This window comes from Fusarium mangiferae (genome assembly GCF_900044065.1).
Source record: "Fusarium mangiferae strain MRC7560 genome assembly, contig: FMAN_scaffold011, whole genome shotgun sequence".
NCBI classification, from domain to species: Eukaryota; Fungi; Ascomycota; class Sordariomycetes; order Hypocreales; family Nectriaceae; genus Fusarium; species Fusarium mangiferae.
The window spans coordinates 936,759-955,150 of record NW_024573931.1 but is presented as its reverse complement, the minus strand read 5'-3'; the positions used below and the strand labels follow the sequence as shown (position 1 = coordinate 955,150).

Genomic DNA, 18,392 nt, shown 5'->3' with positions numbered 1-18,392 from the left:
AACGCTAAGGTTTGAACTATCTTGAGATTTAGCGTTGTTTTCTCTGGCGGCTCTGTTTTCTCGCTTCATCTTCTCCGTGGCGATGTTTGAGTTATTAATTGAAGGACTGGAAGTTTATTTCCCGTTTTAGACGGACGAGAATGCAGTCCAATGCCGTGAATGCCCGCCCGTCGGTATCACTGCGGCGTCAGAGTTGGGCCTTTCAGTAGTTGAGTACCTATAGGGTACTAATCTTGACCCATTGGTCATTTGCTAGTCATTGAGTTGTTTTTCGTATAAAGCGGCGAATAGTCTCAGTTTTGCTTTTTATTCCTCTGAGTAAACACCGATTTGTTTATTAATTATATCATTGTTTAGTGGCTCTGCTGTGAAACTTCAAGATTTCCTAGTGGAGTATCACATTTGTGACTCGTCATTATCCAGCGTCTCGGTACTTATCACACCGCACTAAGCAAACATGGGCAAATTCCAGGGTCGCAAGCTCGTGGCCTGCACGGCGTGCCATTCTCAAAAGCTAAAATGCAGCGGAGGTGCGTATTTCATTTCAATTAGTCCATTCAAGGCTATTGTTGATCGTATGTAGATATTCCATGTCACCGGTGCATTCAACGAAATAGAGAATGCGTATATCCAAAGAAAGACAAATTCATCACGGTGCCAGAGAGTTATCTTCGTGATGTCGAGGAAAAAGCCAATATCAATAGTCAGTTCAGCTTCTTGACTGCAACAGACGATTCAACGACACTTTTCGATGCAAGCCAACTGTCTCCTCCGAGTGACACGAGCCACTTAAAAGATTCATGTCCAGCAGAAGTCTTTATACAGAAGTTGACAGACATTTCTGCCTTACTACACCCATATATACAGACAGAATCATGCCAGCCACTGCAAGTGGGTGAAGCCGGTGAACTACTTCCTTTTCGTCTGAAATCCGAGGCTGGAGGTGAGTGGAACAGATGAAAAGACACCAAAACAGAAGCTAAACTGATCCAAATCATTCTTTTAGGACCTCAGATTTTAGTAAAGCTTCCGACAGAAAAGCAAGCTATGCATCTTCTACGTATCTTTGAAGGAGCAAACGGCGAATATCATTGGTTTCTCCGACAACGATTCAGAGATCGGATACGGCAGACATACTCCCAGCCTACAAGCCACGTCGACGACAGAAATTGGTTCTGCCAACTGTCCCTTGTTTTGGCTCTGGGTCAAGCTCTGGAGGGTGAACCAAAGCAAGAGTCCGAAGAGACTAATGACCCATGGGATTTCAATCAACCTTCAGCTCCATTGGATCTTTTTGGACAAGCTGTGTCTTTATTAACCATCTCAGAGACTTTAACATTGGAGGACCTTGAAACATTAAATCTCATGGTAAGCTAAAGCTTCTGTTCCAGAGGAGGCATGAGAAGTAGCTGACCGTTGCATAGGCTTATTACTGCCATTTTACAAATCGTCCAAAGTCGGCTATTATCTACATAAGCCAGAGCATAGCATTGGCAAGACTACTTCAACTTGACGACCCAGAAACATACAAACCCAGGATTTCGGACCGGCAAGACAGTGAAAGCCATCAAATCACCAAAGAGCACATGCTTCGACTATGGTGGACGACAGTCTGTCTGGATAAGACACTTGCCTCAGAACTTGACTTGACGCCAGTGTACTTGAGCCCATCTCTGGAGTTGCCGTTGCCGTCTTCAGAAGGTTTATCATCGGAGGATGAGGAGGAATTCTTCGATTTGGAGCTATTATTGGTAGAGATTCAATCTTGAAGCTAGAAGCAGCTGCAACGTCGTTCTCTTTCTCATGTACATGGTTATAGAGTCATGGTACTGAAATACCATGGTGGAGTTTCGAGAGGGCAGTCATCTAAGTGCAATAAAGGGGTTTTGTGCTTTCTTCCAACAGTTGATATCATGGCAGGTCTTCGCGATTGATCAAATGGTCAAGCCTCTGTGGTCTGTTGACGTCGTAAGTAGTGGTCTAATGAGGATATTCTGGTCAGGAATAAACTTTCTTTACGATAGTATACTGGAATCGAATCCAATTATCTACAGCCTTCCGACTAGAAGTAGTCCTTATTGTGAGATACAATTTTATCAAAGATCAGTCCATTATAAAGGGTCCCCAGAGTTGATATGAAACCGCTATTAGCAACTGAATTGCTCAACTTCAAAGAACAAATATGGACGAGTTTATAGATTGAATCACCTGACTGAGCTAAGCAGAAGTGTCTGGGCTATAGATAAATCATCAAGTGCCAGATACCAAAAGTTTTATTTCAATGACCAATATAGCCAAAGTGTCCTTGACAGTCTCAACTCAGTCTCCTCTGTTCAAGCTGCGTCAACAAGATAAGGCGAGAAGAGAAATATCATCTTCAACTGAGACATGGACCGCTTCTTCGAATATGGATGGCAAGGCTAGAAGTTCGCCATCGGCCACTGCTAACCATACACCAACAATTCCTCACTCCGAGTACAGCAAGCCACCAATAAAAGCAACAAAAACGGGAATATATCCCCAATGAAACCACTCATTCCCCCCAATAAGCGACTTGCTCACGAACCCATCAGTGGTCAGCATGAAAAGGGCCCCAAGCAGTCCCATGCCCATGAGCTTCTTGTCTCCGGTCAAGGCGTTGTTGATGAAGAGGTAAGAGATGACGATGTTTCGTGCGCCTTGCAGACGTGCGAGGGATAGGCAGGTCTTTCGGCTCTGAGGATCGGCCGGAATGGGGAATTTGACGATCTTGAGGGTGGCTTCTGGTCGGAACATTGAGTTGATGCCGATGAGGCCTGGGATGGCGGAGATGACGATGGCGCCGCGGTACAAGAAAGTGTCCCACATAATGAAGATTTCTGGAGTTTGTGATGTTGTAGGAGGGAAGATGAGGTTGAGGAACACGTAAGATTTGATATGAATGTCAGAACCCTATATCACTCCATGACGTGCGGACATAAGCACTATCCCCGTCACGGTGTATTAGCTGTATCTCCGATATGTGTGACGGTAAGCTAAACTGCTGTTTTGAGCTGTCAAATAAAACCAAGGGTAACAGCTTCTGATGTTAATTGTTTATAGAAACCAATGGTTTAATATGCGCTGGATAACTGTTGGTGGGTCTTCGATGGTATACTATAACAGCTGTTTATATTTATTCATTCTATGAAGGACTGTAACAAGTAAAATAATTCAATTCTTGAGTTATTTCAAACTTATATTTATCTATATTCTTCTGTCTTATCGAGTAGCTGAATCGGTTATGGTGAGTGAATTGTCAATATAGATATGTAAGTCATTGACCATTGTGCTATGCTGCAGAAAGCCCCTCAAAGACAATGGTACAACAATGCCGCGGATTTTAGACGGGAAGAAACCACAGTGACCGATATTTCTTATGAATCATGAGACGGTTAGAGTGCTCTATGCAAGTTGGGTTGAGTAGAATATTCCATCAACTTAAAGGCCCAGACGCTTCCATTCTTGGACCTGTAGACATGACAACTATACACTCAGTTGATTTTACTGGCTGATCATCATTCTAGCTCGAGCTAAGAATAAATCACCCTTTATGGAGGACTGGGTAGCCTATATGCAAATCTACTACTGATTGGTGTCAATATCTGATAAGGGATGGATATGAAAAGCTAGCCAACACTTGCCCAGTCACAAGGTCAGACTAACACCAAAACACTTTCCGCTATGGAATTATAGGACATACGATGCGGAACTGCACAAGTGACCTGGACATGCATATCCAGTGCAGGTGTCGGGGTGTTTGACCATCTACAGAAGCATACAAAGCCATCATCTGACCAACATCAACATCAACAACACCACGATAAGAATCACAACCCCACCCACCACAACCGTAAAGCATTTCCCCATCCGTGCCATAGATACGTCCCCTATCTCGGGACTATCTACGTCACCCTCTCCCGCGATAACGCTACTGTACCCCGCGTTTCGACTCTCTCATTCGACCATCCCAAAAGGGTTATGTTAACCCGCAGGCGGTCCTCGAAATGTAACCAGATTTGGGTTTCGCTGGCGTTTATCTTGACGATATGCTTGACGTAGAAGCAAGGTATGGCATAAAGAAAAAGAAGGCTGCTGTGTAGATGATCATGACTCTGTAATTAATTACTCTATACCTTTGTTTGTTTGTCTGTGAAGGATACTGCTTTCATCATGCTTGTCTTTTCGGAGAGTCTTCATCCTTATACAGTTCATACTGTACTTGTTGTATCGTTTTGTGCCACTGCTTGTGTGTGTTTGGGTCTTGTGGCTCATGCTCTTGTGTACAAGCGAAAGGCTCTCAATCGATATGCGTATTCATCATCTCCCCCGCCAGAACCTGTAAAGAAGACTGCCCCAGTGGACTATACTACTGTCTATCCTCCATCGCAAAGACACGCTTTGCCTGATATATCGCCTGACTTTGGCTCTGGCGATGTTGACCTTTGTGTGGCATCAAAGCCTCTTCTGAGGTTGGACGAGGACTATCGTCATGCCACTCCCAGCACCTTCAACTTCACCAGCTTCAGCGTTGGAGAGATCCGACGACTTGGAGACTTTCCCGATTATGCAAAACTGTCTGGTGTTCCTCTACCAGAACCACTCAAGAGCTTCAATGTCGACAAGGCAATGCCGAGACCATATCGCCCATTCCGGTGGGCCTATCACCAGACCATGTGTAAGTGCCACCCCATCGCCTCAATACAGCGATGAATGGCTAACAATCTTAAAGCATTGAAGAAGATGGACCCAGACTTCTGGCTAGAGATAGAGAACACATATCGCGAACGCGTCGCCCAGCGACAAACCCTCTACGCAAAGCACGGCAAAGATGTCCTCCAGGCCTTACCCGGCTCTGAGTTAGCATGTAAAGAGCTCATGGAGATGGTCATTCAGTTTCTCTGCGCGAGATATCCTCAAGCATTCGAACTCCACGGCAAAGTCTTTGTCAATCACATTCTGGCAGTCAAGGAAGATCTTGATCAGACCGAGCCTCTGCTCTTCCTTCTCAATCACGTCCCTGAGGATTTCGCACTCACATTGAGAGATCCTGCGACAGGACGGTATTGCTTCAGAGCTGGTGTGATTTGTTCCTCTGTTGGGTGGAAGCTGAGTGAGAAGATTGGACTGGGATTGCCCGAGATACACGCCCCAGTGCCTGATTACAAGGAAAAGATGGAGTTTAGCATGGACCGGTATGTCAACTTGGACCCTGCCATATAAATACGTTGCTGATGGAATGACAGATTCTTCACTAAAATGCCTACCAACAGTCCCATCCAGCGTGGATCCTGGGGTCTCGAAGTCGGTCAGCCACTCTTCATCCCCTCAGAAGACCCCGAGTTCAAGACTCGAGAAGTTCAAAATCCGTCTCTTACCGAGAAAGACATTTCTCTTCGAGTTGACTGGCAGACTCTACGTCGCTTACCTCTCTCGGGCGCTATCGTCTTCAACTTCAAGGCCTTATTCACGCCAATGACTGAGTTTAGAGATGAGCCGTACGTTCCCTCTCTGGTCCTGAAGGTGCTGAATGAGGGGAAGGAGAATATTATGAAGTACAAGGGGACATGGCATGTTGAGCATGTTACGAAGCCGACGCTGAGAAAATGGGAGAGGGAGCAGGTTGAGAACGGGTTGATCCCTAAGGATTGGGAGGTTACTACATTGGCGGAGAATCCGTTCTTCCCTGGATGGGAGAGGAAGTGGACTGTCAGTTAAGTGAAGCAGTAGATTTGGAGATCTCATGTAGCGCATTCATTTATTTGTGGTATAATTACAAGCTCTGAGCTCGATATCTGGTGATGGCCTCATTCTAAAAGTTGATCACATAGTTGGACAACAGAGGCTGTCTCAGAAGCCTGGGTCTAGTATCAGCAATGGGTGCTTTCTTCGCTGTGAGAATCTCGACTGTAAGAGCTCAAATAAAAGCTTCATTTCTGGCTCTTCCATCTATCGAAATAATACGTAACAGACATAAGATTGCTCTACCAGCTGAGGAATGACCATCTACCAAGGGTATTTCCTAATCTCGCCCTCCTTCTCGACAGCCAACCCCCTCGCCAACTGCTTCTCATGCTCTCTATCAAGATACTCCAACAGAACCTCACCGTACTTCTGCTTGCCCTTATAGTTCGCAACCTTGTCATCCCAACTCCTCACCGCACTCGCCAATCTCCCCGGAACGTAGTCCTCCTGCGCAATCTCCGTCACAGGGTGAAAATACGTACGGATAGTAAACACCACACCACCAGTCTTTGGCAACCGACGAAGAGACTGTCGCTCAGACCGAAACATGTGGTGCTCAACAGCTCTATCCTTCTCAGCGGTGCTCCAGCTCACAGAGGGTGCGTCTTCGTTGCCGATACTCCAGCTCCAGGCTAGGCTTTCGTCGACTTGGATGAAGTAGTTGTTACGGTTGTAGACTGTTTCTGGGCGAAGACGTTTGAAGAACTTGCACATTCCGGTCTCGAGCTTTTCCTTGAAGTGGGGGACGTCGCCTGATGTGTGGATGTCAGAGAGGGACATGCCGTATTTGTCTGAGAGACGCCAGAAACCAGCGAGGAGAATTGCACCGGCGAGGAGATAGTATTGACCATCGGGACGTTCGATCATGATTGCGAGATCATCTTGGATGAGACGTGAGCAGATAGCCATAGGGTCCTCGGCTAGCGGGCGCTCAACAATGTTAAAGTCTTCGCCCGACCATTTATTCTTGATCCCAACAGCTGTCCGTTCAAAAAGACTTGGATATCTCGCAGGGAGATAATCAGCCAACTCCTGCAGAAGCTCAATGGCAGCAGGATACGCATCAGGATGTGTATCAACACACTTGGTCCCTCTCTCCTTGATCCTCGCAGCTTTATCAGCGTGATATTTCGGATAGTGATTATCCAGCTCAATCCACTCCTCTACGGGGCATGTGCGCAGGCCCATGGTGACTTGGTAGTTGGGGCCATAGCGGAATGCTCTGTAGGGGAGGGGCTTGGTCTTTTCGATGGACCAGTTGGGGTAGGGTTCTGGGATGGGGGTCTTGTAGTCGCTGGGTTGGTAGTTTGACGATACAGGAGGGAGCTTGCTTTTGTAGCGGAAGCTTTTGCGGCTTTGGATGATGTCGTTGAGCTTGTAGCCGAGAAGGGCGAGACTTGTTATGATGCTGAGGAGTATGACGGCCTCGTGAGGGCCGAAGGAGGATAATGAAAAGTCCATAATGATCTGGACAAGAGAAGTACTATCTTGAGACGTAAGTACAACGGAAGATGCTTTTGCTGTGAAACAACCGTGTAAGTCAACACATATATACACAACCTCAGCACACTTAGCAGCCATACCACCCATTTTAACCCACCATCCCACTATCACTCCCTCCCGGACAAACAAGTTACGTATCTATCATTTCACAAACCGGAAATCGCTTCTCCAAACGGACGCTCCACGCCCCGCGACCTCCGCTCCCGAGAACCCCACCCATCTTGGAACCTCCGGGCAACTTGACCCAAATAGGAAAAACCATGCTATCGCCATCTTATCATTCCCCGCAAACACTCCGGTAACATTGCTCCAAAGAGGGAATGAATGTTTTGGTGATGGTTAACCTCGCCGCTTATGTGTGAAACTAGAGCAAGTAAGTAAGTATCTCGAGGAAGAATGAGGCTGCAGAGATGGGTATATGAAAGGGTCTTTTCCTCGATTGTCTGTATCTAGCATCAAACAATCTACTTCTATCTCAAACACTCCATCTCTTCACTCAAACAAACCCTTATAAGTCAATCTACAAAAAGACTATCAAAATGGCCTCCTTCAAACACTTCGCCCAAGCCCAATCCAAATTCGAGATCCCCCCTCTCTCAGGCGGAAACACCTTCATCGGCGACATCCACTCCACGCCCGAGGGCGCCGAGAAGCCTCTAGCCATGGGCCTTTTCCGCGTCAACAAGGGCGAGCCTCTCACATACACATACAAGTACGACGAGTGCAAGATCATCCTCGAGGGCAACTTTGTCATTGAGGACTCGACGGGCCAAAAGGTCGAGGCCAAGGCTGGGGATGTGTTTTACATCCCCAATGGCGCTACGCTGACTTTCTCTTCGCCGGATACGGGGTTGGCGTTTTATACTGGTGCGCGAAAGCTGGGTGATCTATAGATGGAAGGGCTTGGAAAGCGGGATCTGATAGATTAGAATGCTTCATAATGAAGCTCTCAATTAAGCCAATAACCCAAGCTGAACTCATATTGTGATATCTCGCTATAAACTCCAAACATTGATCCAATAAACAATTTCATTTACAATCCTAACCAAACATTGATCTCAAGTTGTTATCCTCCATCACATCCACCCAATGCACCGAAGCCGACCCAGGTGCTTCGCTATCATAAGCGTCCCATATAGCCTTGATCAGCTCCTTCGCCATCATAACCGGTTTCGGCGGTAAACTGCTCTCCAACATGTTCAGCCGACCGGTGATGAAATGCCGAGCATTGCTAATATCGAGCGACATGCGGGATATTAAGTTGGCGGGTGGCGGTGAGGTGCCCAGCATGTCCATAGAGAAGGGATCCGTCTGGAAGCTTGACGAGCCGATGCCTGCATCGAACGAAGAGGTAGAAATGTCGAGCATCGTTGTAGTATCGTAGCGAAGACCAGTACTTGCGGTGATGTATAGCAACGGTTGGATACAGCGTGTGCCAGAGTTGGGCGGAATATGCTCCAAGACATTAACAAGGCGAAGACTCAGCGGGATGATCCACTCCTCCCAAGGAATATGTCGACTATTCGCATGAACAGAATCAGTCGGTAATCGCAAAGCCACCAGATCCGGGAAAGTCTGATACAGCTGCAGCAACGCAGCAAGTTTATAAGCTTCAGCGACCTGCGCAAGATGGAGCGACGGCGTGCGATAATCTCCTGTGTTAGCAACGCAAAGGGTATTCTGGAACTCAAGCCCCAGAAGCTTCTCCTCCAACCGCTGCGCCTCTTGGATCTCCTCCAAGGCCCGCTGGAAATCCCGCCCTGTTTCTTTGGGCAGTTTGAGATTTCGTCGGAAGCTTCGGCAGAGCCTTATCGCTTGCGCAAAGAGCTGAGAAGCGAGCGGGGAAATGCCAGTCCACGGGTGTGGTGAGTTGTCCATGTATCGCTCGGCTAGTTGCATTGAGGAGTCGGTTTGAGGGCCCGTGACTGGATCGTCGGTGTCGAGAGCAGCATCGTCTTGGTGAACTGCGGCAAGGAGCATTTCGCAGTATGTAAGACTTCTGTTGAAATATGATAAGAGTTCCAGGTCTTTTGCTGAGAGTGATGAGATACGTCGGTTAAGGCGGTTCAAGATCTTGCGAGCTGATCGGAAGAATGGCAGGCCTAATTGTCTCGCATCGACCCAACACACCGTCGTTCCAAGACAAAACAGCGAGAATAATGCGCCAGCGGGCATATTATCCGCAGCTGGGTTCTGAATGATCTCTTCTGCTTCTGAAAGCACTGATCCAGTAGCTGCTTGCAGGAAATACATAGCCGATTGCTTCATGTGCGGTAATCGCGTAGATAAGAATCCAGCAGACATACTCTGTAGTGAACTAAACACAGATTGAGAACTCGTGCATAGCTCGAGGGCGAGTTTCCGATTGAGGTTGAAGTCTGAGTCGAAACCAGACCATAACGTGCAGACTTGCTCGAACCAGTTGCTGATGAGCAGGGATGAAGTGTCGGTTATAAGACCAACAGTGAGCGGCGTTCCTTCGAAATATTGAGATTCATTCGTCGGTGTAAGAGCCTGAGAAGTCATTTCGACATTCTGAACCGTCATATCGCTTATATTCTCTTCCACGATGGAATTCGACCGCGCAAAGATATCGTTATCCGACTCGGTACAAGAACTCGTCGTCCAGCTCGCTTCACCAAGAATTGAATTGTTATCCTCAATAGGCAACTCCTCAGCCAGCGCTGGAGCAGGTGTCTCTAGTGGAATGTCGAATACCGCCGAAGGTGTCGCTACGAATGACGGTTCGGGCTGTATAGTCGAATTTCTTCGCGAAGACGTTGGTGAAGTTGGGGCCGCGAACTCGAAGTTTACCTCGCCTGGTTGATGCTTGAACGACCATTTAAACTCTTTCCAGTAACCACCGCATTTGACACCTTTTCGAATACATCTCAGACACTCAGGTCTTGTCTCATCGCATTTTGTCTGGACAGTCAGTATGCAATATCACAACAAGCAGAGTGAACCTACATGCTTAGCCTTGCACGTAACACAACCCGAGCGAGACCGTGGATTAGGACCATTCTTTGTCTTTGACGCTCTTCTGCAATTTGGCTTTGTTGATGTCTTCGTCTGCATTTTGCATGTTTCTCACTTTGGTTAAAAGCGTAGAGACTGGAGCTATGAAATGGAAAAGGAGAGAAGATCGTCCTTGCAAGAACATGGAGGTGCTGGTCCTTAATGGGGATTCGAGAACGGGACATGGGGGGCCCGGGCGTGGCAACGTATCTCCAGGCCCTGGACCATTGGACGAGATAAAAAAACGCGGGGAAGTGCATCACTATCAGCCACTAATAGACGCTAATTCTTGGGTTCACTGTGACGACGTAACGCTGATAAGAGGTGAAGCTATTGGTTTCTGTCGAGAGATAGGCTCTGGAAGCCGAGATGAGACATATACGTCTGAGCGATATTCTGAACATTCTGTCTAATGTACAGTTTGTATTATATTGAGGTAAATGTATTGTAAGATGCTGTTATACGTGGAAACAGAAACTATACGTCCATATCCTGGCTCACATTCTAGAGCTCAAGTGGACATTTGGTGGAGTTAAGCATCGATCCCGATACTCCACCGACTCGCATCTCGGCACTCGCTTATCATACCCAGCTACGATAAGAATTCAACATTCAAACTTTAGATACCATAACAACAATAATATGAAACGTCTCAGTGTTTCTTATCATCTCAAAACCAAAACTTTCGCATCCTTAAAACTCATGTCAGAAAGCTTCCAGAAGTCATGGCACACTATCCATCTCCGGCAAGATGCGGGGTGCACACCCAAACCACATGCTCACTAATGAACGCCTCGTCTTCTGTTTCGTGTAACTCTATCCTCCAGGTTTCGAGAGGCTCGATCGTGGCAAGTTATTACTGAGTGGAAATTCATTGCCGGCATGTCAAGTTCATGACATCCCCTGAGAGCTCCACACTGAAAATCCGGGGATGGGGTAAGGTTTACGGATAACGACGTCAATTTATTAAAACTAAGCCGTTTACCCCTGGAAATACACAATAAGGCATGAAACCTCTGCAGCACCTTGAACTCGCCAGTACGCAATCTTCCAACTTGATAATTCGGTATAGATAGTCAATTTTATGGCTTTTTGACTGGTACGATTTCTATACTGCTTGCTCTATCTCTACTTCTAGGTCTAAAAAACACAAAGTCTGGCCTAAAACTCAACAAGTCTATCACAACCTTGCCTTCACATCATCCTTCTCCAAATCCGCCTTGGCCTTCGCATTCCACCTCCTCCACAAACCTTTCCTCAACTCCGTACCCTCTATGAAATTTCTGAACCACTCTCTCCTGAACTTGGGCAACTTGCGTCCCACCCCTGGCTCACCTTCACCAGCCAACTCCCTCACCGCCTCAAAGTAATCCTCAAAGTCTGGAAACACAACAGAGAACTTTGGTCCATCGCCGTGTGTCTGTATCCTCTCATCCTCCCACTTCTGCATCTCCTCCTGCGAAGGTACAGTTGCTCTGCCTGCGAGGATACGAGCTGCGTAGACGGCCTGCCACTCGAAGATCTTGAACGTGAGACCGGCGCCTACTGCACCCACGAAGAGAAGCGTGGGGTCTTTGTGCCATACGATGTGTTGGTACAGACCTGGTACGCGGTTGTTGCGGACGGGGAGGGAGGGCAGGAATGGGAGGGTCCAGCTGTAGCCTGTGCCGAAGATGATGTGGTCTACATCTGCAACGCTGGTTCCGTCGATGAAGTGCACTGTTCGGTTGACCACTTTGGCGATGGATGGATGTTGCTGGATCTTGGGGTGGTCGAATGCTACGTCGCCGAAGAAGACGTTTGTGGTGTGGCCGATGGTTACACAGTGGATGGGTGATTTGGCTGTGTCGACGAGATCAACTGCGATATCAGCCGCTGATACAGAAGCACCCACAACAACGACTCTCTACACGCAAATTAGCACAATCATAGCCTCAAGGTGACGCAACTCACCTTGTCGTGGAAAGAGTCTCGCCCTCGGAAGTGCTTGCTGTGCACTACACTCCCCGGCCTCGTCTTCTCAAACTGCTCCAAGCCCTCCACAGCCGGGATATACGGCACCCAATAATGACCACTCGCCACAACCACAGCATCAAAGGTCTCGCTCCACCAGTAATCCTGCTTCTTTCCCTCCTTTCTCAACACAACCTTCCACTCATCGCCGGTCTTCTCAACGTGTTCCACAGTGGTGTTGTATGAGATGAGATCTTCGTAGTGGCTACGATGCAGGATGCCTGCTATGTAGTCACGCATGACTTTCCAGTGCCGGAAGGGTGTGTTGGGGCCGTGCATCCCGATTGATCTCTCACTGCGGATTTCGGGGATGGGCTCCTGTGTGTATTCCATGGTGGATGTGTCCACGTTGGTTTCTAGATATGGGTATAGAGATGATTCTTCATGGCGTGGTTGTGTAGACTTGGGAAGAAGTGTTGGTAAAGTCTCAGGGATGGGCAGTTGCTCGTCTGCTGTACGATCTGCGAGCTTTGCCAGATTTGAGATTGTTGGAGGTTGAGTTGTATCACCGATCCTTTCACCGTCAGATGCAATTCTCTCACCATATAATTTAGTAGTTCACTAGACATCTCATAACTCACCAACAACCTCCAGGTCCTTCACGGCGTTCAAAAACCCTGATAAGATCAAATGTCTTCTCTTGCGCCAGAGCATCAACCGCAATAGCACCCGCTGGTCCGGCGCCTATGACCGCTACACGTTTTACACGAGGTACAGACATGGTAACAACTCAATGCGGAAAACAGCGCAAGTGTAACCGTAGAAGAAGCGCAAGACATAAAAGTTCGGTGTATGCGACAAGTGAGGGAGGCGAAATATAGAAAAAGAAAAGATTTAAAGTCCTTTTGTCGTTGAGTCGGAGGATTTTAGCGGCCGATATGCTCCACATGCGGCACGTTTGTCAGACCAGACCCTTGATTGTGCCTCAGATGCGATATATCACGCCATAGCAAGGGTTGTGATATATACATCTCCGATTTGTTGTAGAGGTGTAATTGACTTTATGTCATGGGATTGTTCGTATGAGATTTATGGATTCTAACGCCATTTCTCGATCTGCCGAGTTCTAGACAGAGGATTTGAAGGCTCCGGGAATAGTGACCCTGATAAGCATGACAAGGTTTACAGCGAGAGTTCTCGTATATATTGAAGATCGGTATAATGAGTCTATCATCACCTCTAGCATATGTAAACGCAGACCAGGCACATTCGCACTGCATTATCCCTGGGCAGCGCTAGCAATAAATGTCAAACTCAAAAGCAATGGTATTGAAGTTATAAACTGCATAACCAGATGCATCGCAAAAAAACATCGCCATGATCCATCATCGTGCAACATGCCCTCCCAACGCCAAACGATCAACCCATCTTGAAGACAACCCCAGATGCAAACAAGCCATCAACGCCACGCAGAACAGACACAACAGACGTAACTTTTCATCAGACCCATAGCTCATCAACATCTAAACAATAGCTCCATACTGTCTGAAGGATGCGCGCGAAGATGGCCCAACAGACTGTTCAGGTCGATACTCCTCAGGTCCGCATCGTTCCAACTCTCGGAGCCAAGCATTCATCCTCGCCTTCTTATCATCGCCCAGACTTCCATACTCATGCGCAGCCCAATCCTCCTCACTCAAGCTCCACAGCGTCAGATGCTCAAAGATCGCCATGACAGCAGAGATGACAATAACCGCAATCGGATTCCCCCAATCATCAGACCACGCAGCGTAGAATATCAGCACAAACGCATCGAGCGCATCGCTGAACAGATTCGTCGCAAGCGCACGGGTCACTTCGCGACGAGCAGCCGAGTCCGTCGCAGCGTTTGTAGTATCGCTCGTGTACAAAAGACCCGAGAGGAGAATATCGCGGATGCCGATTAGACTGGCGAGCATATACGCTGAACCATCGGGTGCGATGTCGAGGGCCCAGAGGCCGAAGCGCGGGTATGCTATCAGCGAGACACCGCGGGCGAAGCGGGCGAGAGAGAAAGTCGTGATGGCGAAGCGCTGAACATGGTTCGCTGCTGTGGGAGCAGGAGGAGGAGGAGGTTGCTCATATGGCGATGCGATGGCTGTGGGCGTGGAGATGGGAAGTAGAGGAGAATTCGAATGTGGCGGCATTGCCTTGATTATTTTGGTTTGGTTCAAGCCGTCTCGTCACAGCAGCAGTGAATATTAGGTGACGTTGGAGGATTTGGGTCAACGAGCTCGAAATTATCACGGACTTGTATTAAAAAGACGATGAAAAAGTAGAAAGCAGGAAGACCTAAGAGAAACGGGAGGAGAGCTGCGAGTAATATGAATACCATGACACACAATACTCCGTACACAACGAGATATTATCTTCCAAGGTCTTGTAACACCCATGCCTAGCACCAAAAAAATCCCATCAAGCTCACGCGTTTCCCCACAGATAAAGTGGCGTTTCCTTTTAGAGGGTGATGACCCCCAAATCCAAATGCGCTCCCCCTCCATCACGATCTCGATGCGACGCAGCCTTGGGAACTTTAGCTCCGACAGTCGGTGAGAGAAGAATGAGTGAAGGATGATGAATGAAGCTGGGTGTTTGTGTTTGGGGAGGGGACGATCGTTCTGCAATAGGGGTCCTTCAGTGGCGATGAATCATGGATGGTGCATTGCATGTGCCGTCGATTTGCTTCTCTTCTGTTGTAAATGACTCTGTAAATTATATTTGAGTGAATGTTAGTGATGAACTGGTGGAGATAAGACGATATCATCATCCCACTCTGACCTGCTTCTAATCAAACCACTACCTACAGAGCAAACTGCAAACCTCCCCCGTGTTCCTCTGTTTCGACAGGCGCTTTCAAGGGGTCGCACATCAGCCTCTCTCGATGCGACCTCGATCACACCCTCATTAATACAAAGAGGGTTGCTAGCATGCATCGCGTCTCTCCCGCCTCAGAGCGGGGAAGAGCTCAGAGCTATATCTGACTCGCGACAGGGGTTAGCTAGGTGTTTTCCCAGCCTTCTCTAGTCCCTTCTCCTCTGCAAAGATGAAATCTGGTAACTTGAATAGTCTTGCGATGGTGTTGTCGTTTATTGCTTTAGGTCTTGTGCAGAACAGATCAACAGCCTCGCCTCATAAGTCCGTCCACCACTCTAACTACATTCAAAGAGTCCATTTGATCGGTCAAGCCTTAGCATCGCGACTTTTGACTTGGTGTTGTGACTATCAGACGGAAACGGCAGCTAGAGAACCGGATAGTGCGGGATATCCCACCCTTTTTCACCATCACGCGGACAGATCTCTTATCTCTATCTTACACTGCGGCCAACCAAGGAGCTTCACTCGTTCGCACGCACTTGCAGCACAATGCATTGATATTTTATCGTAAACGCGCAATATGCACCGCATGCATATGTGCAGTGCATATGAGGAGGGGGAACACTGGCATTGTAATACGGTCATGCTGGCGAATTGTCCATAAATAGTCTGATGCAGATGGCGGTTCTGAAATGGCCATGATACAGATCGAGTTTTATTGGAGGTCTGTGTTTTGAGTCAGGTTGACAAAGTGACCTCGCCATTCAAACAACTCAGAGAGTCATTAGTAGGTATTGATGTCTATTTACGCCTTGGCTTGGTTAACCACTTTAATGGAATTCCGTAAAATTAGGTAGCTTGCGGCTACGCCTTTTGCTGGTCCAGACCCAGGATTTCGGATGCAGTTATCCCTGTCATTTCTTAACTGAATGAATGGTTAATAACTGTCACTTGAAGTGCACACAGTTGAACTGTCTCAGCCATGCTGCAATATCGCCAACCGCATGCACTATAACCAATCGTAGTGACATATCAGCAAATGACAACAAAACACCAACGTGAATACCCAATGCAGTGACCTGCCCCATCAAATCCATGCTATCCGGATTCAAGATACTCTCGACTCTGAACTGTAACTACCTGCACTCATACCCTAGCACTCGCTTCTCCCCGTCAGATCTACCCCCGATCTCGCCAACTCTATTTCCTCACCTCGCTTCAAACCCTCACGCCAGTATTTCACCCATCTCCATAAATTACTCGAGTCCGAAAATCTCGGACATCAACTCAAACCCCGAAGTCGAATCTAAGCGTGAAAAGTACCTCGCTCGTGCCGTGTCGACTGGCATGTTCTCAACGCCAAGGGGTCCAGATCAGGCACTAGCCTTGCAGCGCCGAGGACGTCAGAATCGCCAAAGAGACAATTCCAAAGGATGCTTTTACAGCTTCTGCGTAAACGGGCAAGTCAAAAGATGAGCTACTCACGGGAGACCTATCCTGTTTCGTCAGTGTAAGTTGACATGTTACGCAATTTATCATGATCAAGGGTCTTCTTCCCTCTTTTCTCTTGTCTTTTTTAGAACCTATCACATTTGCAGAGGAAGAAGCAAACCAGGCCATTCTTCTGAAGTCTTTAATTGGATGTTTTATTTAGTTGTGCATATTCTCGTGGTTTTTTGTTCTCTCCCCCTCATCCAGTGAGGGAGTATTTATAGTGGATGCTGTCCCGAGGAATCGCGGCGCATTGTGATAGTTGGAAGAAAACCGGCAGAGACATGGGTGCTCACGATACAGAAGGTAAAAGGGCGAGTCCGAGGGGTAGTCCCCCATTACAAGAAATGTCAGATCAAGCGGGGCATGATGAACAAGGTATGAGGGTGACATTTACTTTGGAGCATTGAGTAGAAAGGCGACGTTTAGTTGAGATTGGAAGAGTCAGAAGACAGATGCAATGAGTCGCACAAGACAATCGTATGACAGCTAACACCACTGCAGATACAGACCCATCCCCCGACGATAACCAAGGCCTCTTACACGGCAACGCAGTAATCGAAGCCGGCGGCAGCGACGAAGACGGTGAATTCTCCGCCAGCGACTTTGATCCTGACGACTCTTCAAGTCTTCGCTCCTCCTCAACATCCATAAGCTCCAGTATTCTCGAACACAGCTACCAAAACGGTCGTCGATACCATCGCTATCGCCATGGCCGATATCCCTTGCCGAACGATGAGGCAGAGCAGAACCGTGAAGATATGCTTCATGCGATGATGTTGGAGGCTACAGATGGACGGTTGTTTTATGCGCCGGTTGGTGAGAATCCGCAGAGGATAGCGGATCTGGGGACTGGTACGGGGATATGGGCTATTGAGAGTATGTGAAAAGATTGAGTGAGAGAGATGATGCTGATACTGTTAGTTGGTGAGAAATATCCAAGTGCTGAAGTATTGGGGTTGGATCTAAGTCCAATACAACCGACATGGGTGCCTCCAAACGTCAAGTAAGTCATACTCAAATATACGCCTATTCTCAAGTCTAACTGGACAGATTCTATGTGGACGATATCGAAGACGAATGGCTCAACGGCGATGACTTTGACTTTGTTCATCTCCGTAACATGATCCCAATCCTCAAATCGCCTGTCACCCTCCTCAAGCAAGTTTATGCGTAAGTCCACCCCTTCTAAGCCCAACATCCCTCTAATAATACCAGAAACATGAAGCCCGGTGCCTGGGTAGAACTCCAAGATGTAGATGGTCAAGTCCACACAGACGACAATAGCATTCCCAACGATTGGCCCCTAAAACGCTTCACAGAGATCATCCTCCAAGCATTCGCCCTCTACGAAACAAACGCACACGCCGCTGTATTCGGAGGTCAATATCTCGCCGAAGCAGGATTTGTTAATATTAAACACAATTACATTAAATTACCCTATGGGACATGGCCAAAAGACAAGTAAGTCACATCACCTACTCAGAGGACGGACTGTTGCTAATAGTGTCAGGGTCATGAGATTGGTGGGCATGTATTATCGAACTGCGTGTGAGGAGTTCTTCCCGGCGATTGGGAACTTGCATTTTCCGCAGCTGGGCTGGGGTAAGGATGAGATGGAGGTTTTTTTTGCAGAGTGTAGACAGTCCATGAGGGATCCGAATGTTCATGCTTATGGGAAGATGCATTTTTGGAGTGGGCAGAAGCCATTGGATGCATAGTGGCTTGATAATGGGATCTACAGAACCGTGATGAGAAATGTTGAAATATTATGTATCGAGGATCATGTTTGAGCGTCAATAGAGGAGAGG

The 18,392-nt window shown here is 47.6% G+C and overlaps 9 protein-coding genes across 9 annotated transcripts; 4 read left to right on the top strand and 5 right to left on the bottom strand.

Annotated features, from left to right (window-relative positions):
• Window positions 1-457: 457 nt before the first annotated feature.
• Window positions 458-1,769, top strand: FMAN_10142 (uncharacterized protein; the record flags this gene model as incomplete). Its single annotated transcript, XM_041820783.1, has 4 exons — window positions 458-530; window positions 584-943; window positions 1,007-1,368; window positions 1,425-1,769. 4 exons carry the CDS (start codon window positions 458-460, stop codon window positions 1,767-1,769), a joined length of 1,140 nt encoding a protein of 379 aa, XP_041686629.1.
• A 697-nt stretch (window positions 1,770-2,466) lies between these two features.
• FMAN_10141 (uncharacterized protein) lies at window positions 2,467-2,847 on the bottom strand (the record flags this gene model as incomplete). The annotated part of the gene is made up of 1 exon (XM_041820782.1): window positions 2,467-2,847. The coding sequence occupies one exon, from the start codon at window positions 2,845-2,847 to the stop codon at window positions 2,467-2,469; it is 381 nt and encodes a 126-aa protein (XP_041686628.1).
• Window positions 2,848-4,191: 1,344 nt separating this feature from the next.
• On the top strand, window positions 4,192-5,736 carry FMAN_10140 (uncharacterized protein; the record flags this gene model as incomplete). The annotated part of the gene is made up of 3 exons (XM_041820781.1): window positions 4,192-4,696; window positions 4,751-5,213; window positions 5,265-5,736. The coding sequence occupies 3 exons, from the start codon at window positions 4,192-4,194 to the stop codon at window positions 5,734-5,736; spliced, it is 1,440 nt and encodes a 479-aa protein (XP_041686627.1).
• A 288-nt stretch (window positions 5,737-6,024) lies between these two features.
• Window positions 6,025-7,224, bottom strand: FMAN_10139 (uncharacterized protein; the record flags this gene model as incomplete). The annotated part of the gene is made up of 1 exon (XM_041820780.1): window positions 6,025-7,224. One exon carries the CDS (start codon window positions 7,222-7,224, stop codon window positions 6,025-6,027), a length of 1,200 nt encoding a protein of 399 aa, XP_041686626.1.
• Window positions 7,225-7,805: 581 nt separating this feature from the next.
• FMAN_10138 (uncharacterized protein) lies at window positions 7,806-8,159 on the top strand (the record flags this gene model as incomplete). The annotated part of the gene is made up of 1 exon (XM_041820779.1): window positions 7,806-8,159. One exon carries the CDS (start codon window positions 7,806-7,808, stop codon window positions 8,157-8,159), a length of 354 nt encoding a protein of 117 aa, XP_041686625.1.
• Window positions 8,160-8,307: 148 nt separating this feature from the next.
• FMAN_10137 (uncharacterized protein) lies at window positions 8,308-10,344 on the bottom strand (the record flags this gene model as incomplete). Its single annotated transcript, XM_041820777.1, has 2 exons — window positions 8,308-10,191; window positions 10,237-10,344. 2 exons carry the CDS (start codon window positions 10,342-10,344, stop codon window positions 8,308-8,310), a joined length of 1,992 nt encoding a protein of 663 aa, XP_041686624.1.
• A 1,120-nt stretch (window positions 10,345-11,464) lies between these two features.
• FMAN_10136 (uncharacterized protein) lies at window positions 11,465-13,018 on the bottom strand (the record flags this gene model as incomplete). The annotated part of the gene is made up of 3 exons (XM_041820776.1): window positions 11,465-12,190; window positions 12,238-12,811; window positions 12,879-13,018. The coding sequence occupies 3 exons, from the start codon at window positions 13,016-13,018 to the stop codon at window positions 11,465-11,467; spliced, it is 1,440 nt and encodes a 479-aa protein (XP_041686623.1).
• A 742-nt stretch (window positions 13,019-13,760) lies between these two features.
• Window positions 13,761-14,423, bottom strand: FMAN_10135 (uncharacterized protein; the record flags this gene model as incomplete). Its single annotated transcript, XM_041820775.1, has 1 exon — window positions 13,761-14,423. The coding sequence occupies one exon, from the start codon at window positions 14,421-14,423 to the stop codon at window positions 13,761-13,763; it is 663 nt and encodes a 220-aa protein (XP_041686622.1).
• A 2,442-nt stretch (window positions 14,424-16,865) lies between these two features.
• On the top strand, window positions 16,866-18,302 carry FMAN_10134 (uncharacterized protein; the record flags this gene model as incomplete). The annotated part of the gene is made up of 6 exons (XM_041820774.1): window positions 16,866-16,887; window positions 17,086-17,460; window positions 17,506-17,587; window positions 17,635-17,754; window positions 17,800-18,045; window positions 18,095-18,302. 6 exons carry the CDS (start codon window positions 16,866-16,868, stop codon window positions 18,300-18,302), a joined length of 1,053 nt encoding a protein of 350 aa, XP_041686621.1.
• Window positions 18,303-18,392: the final 90 nt, after the last annotated feature.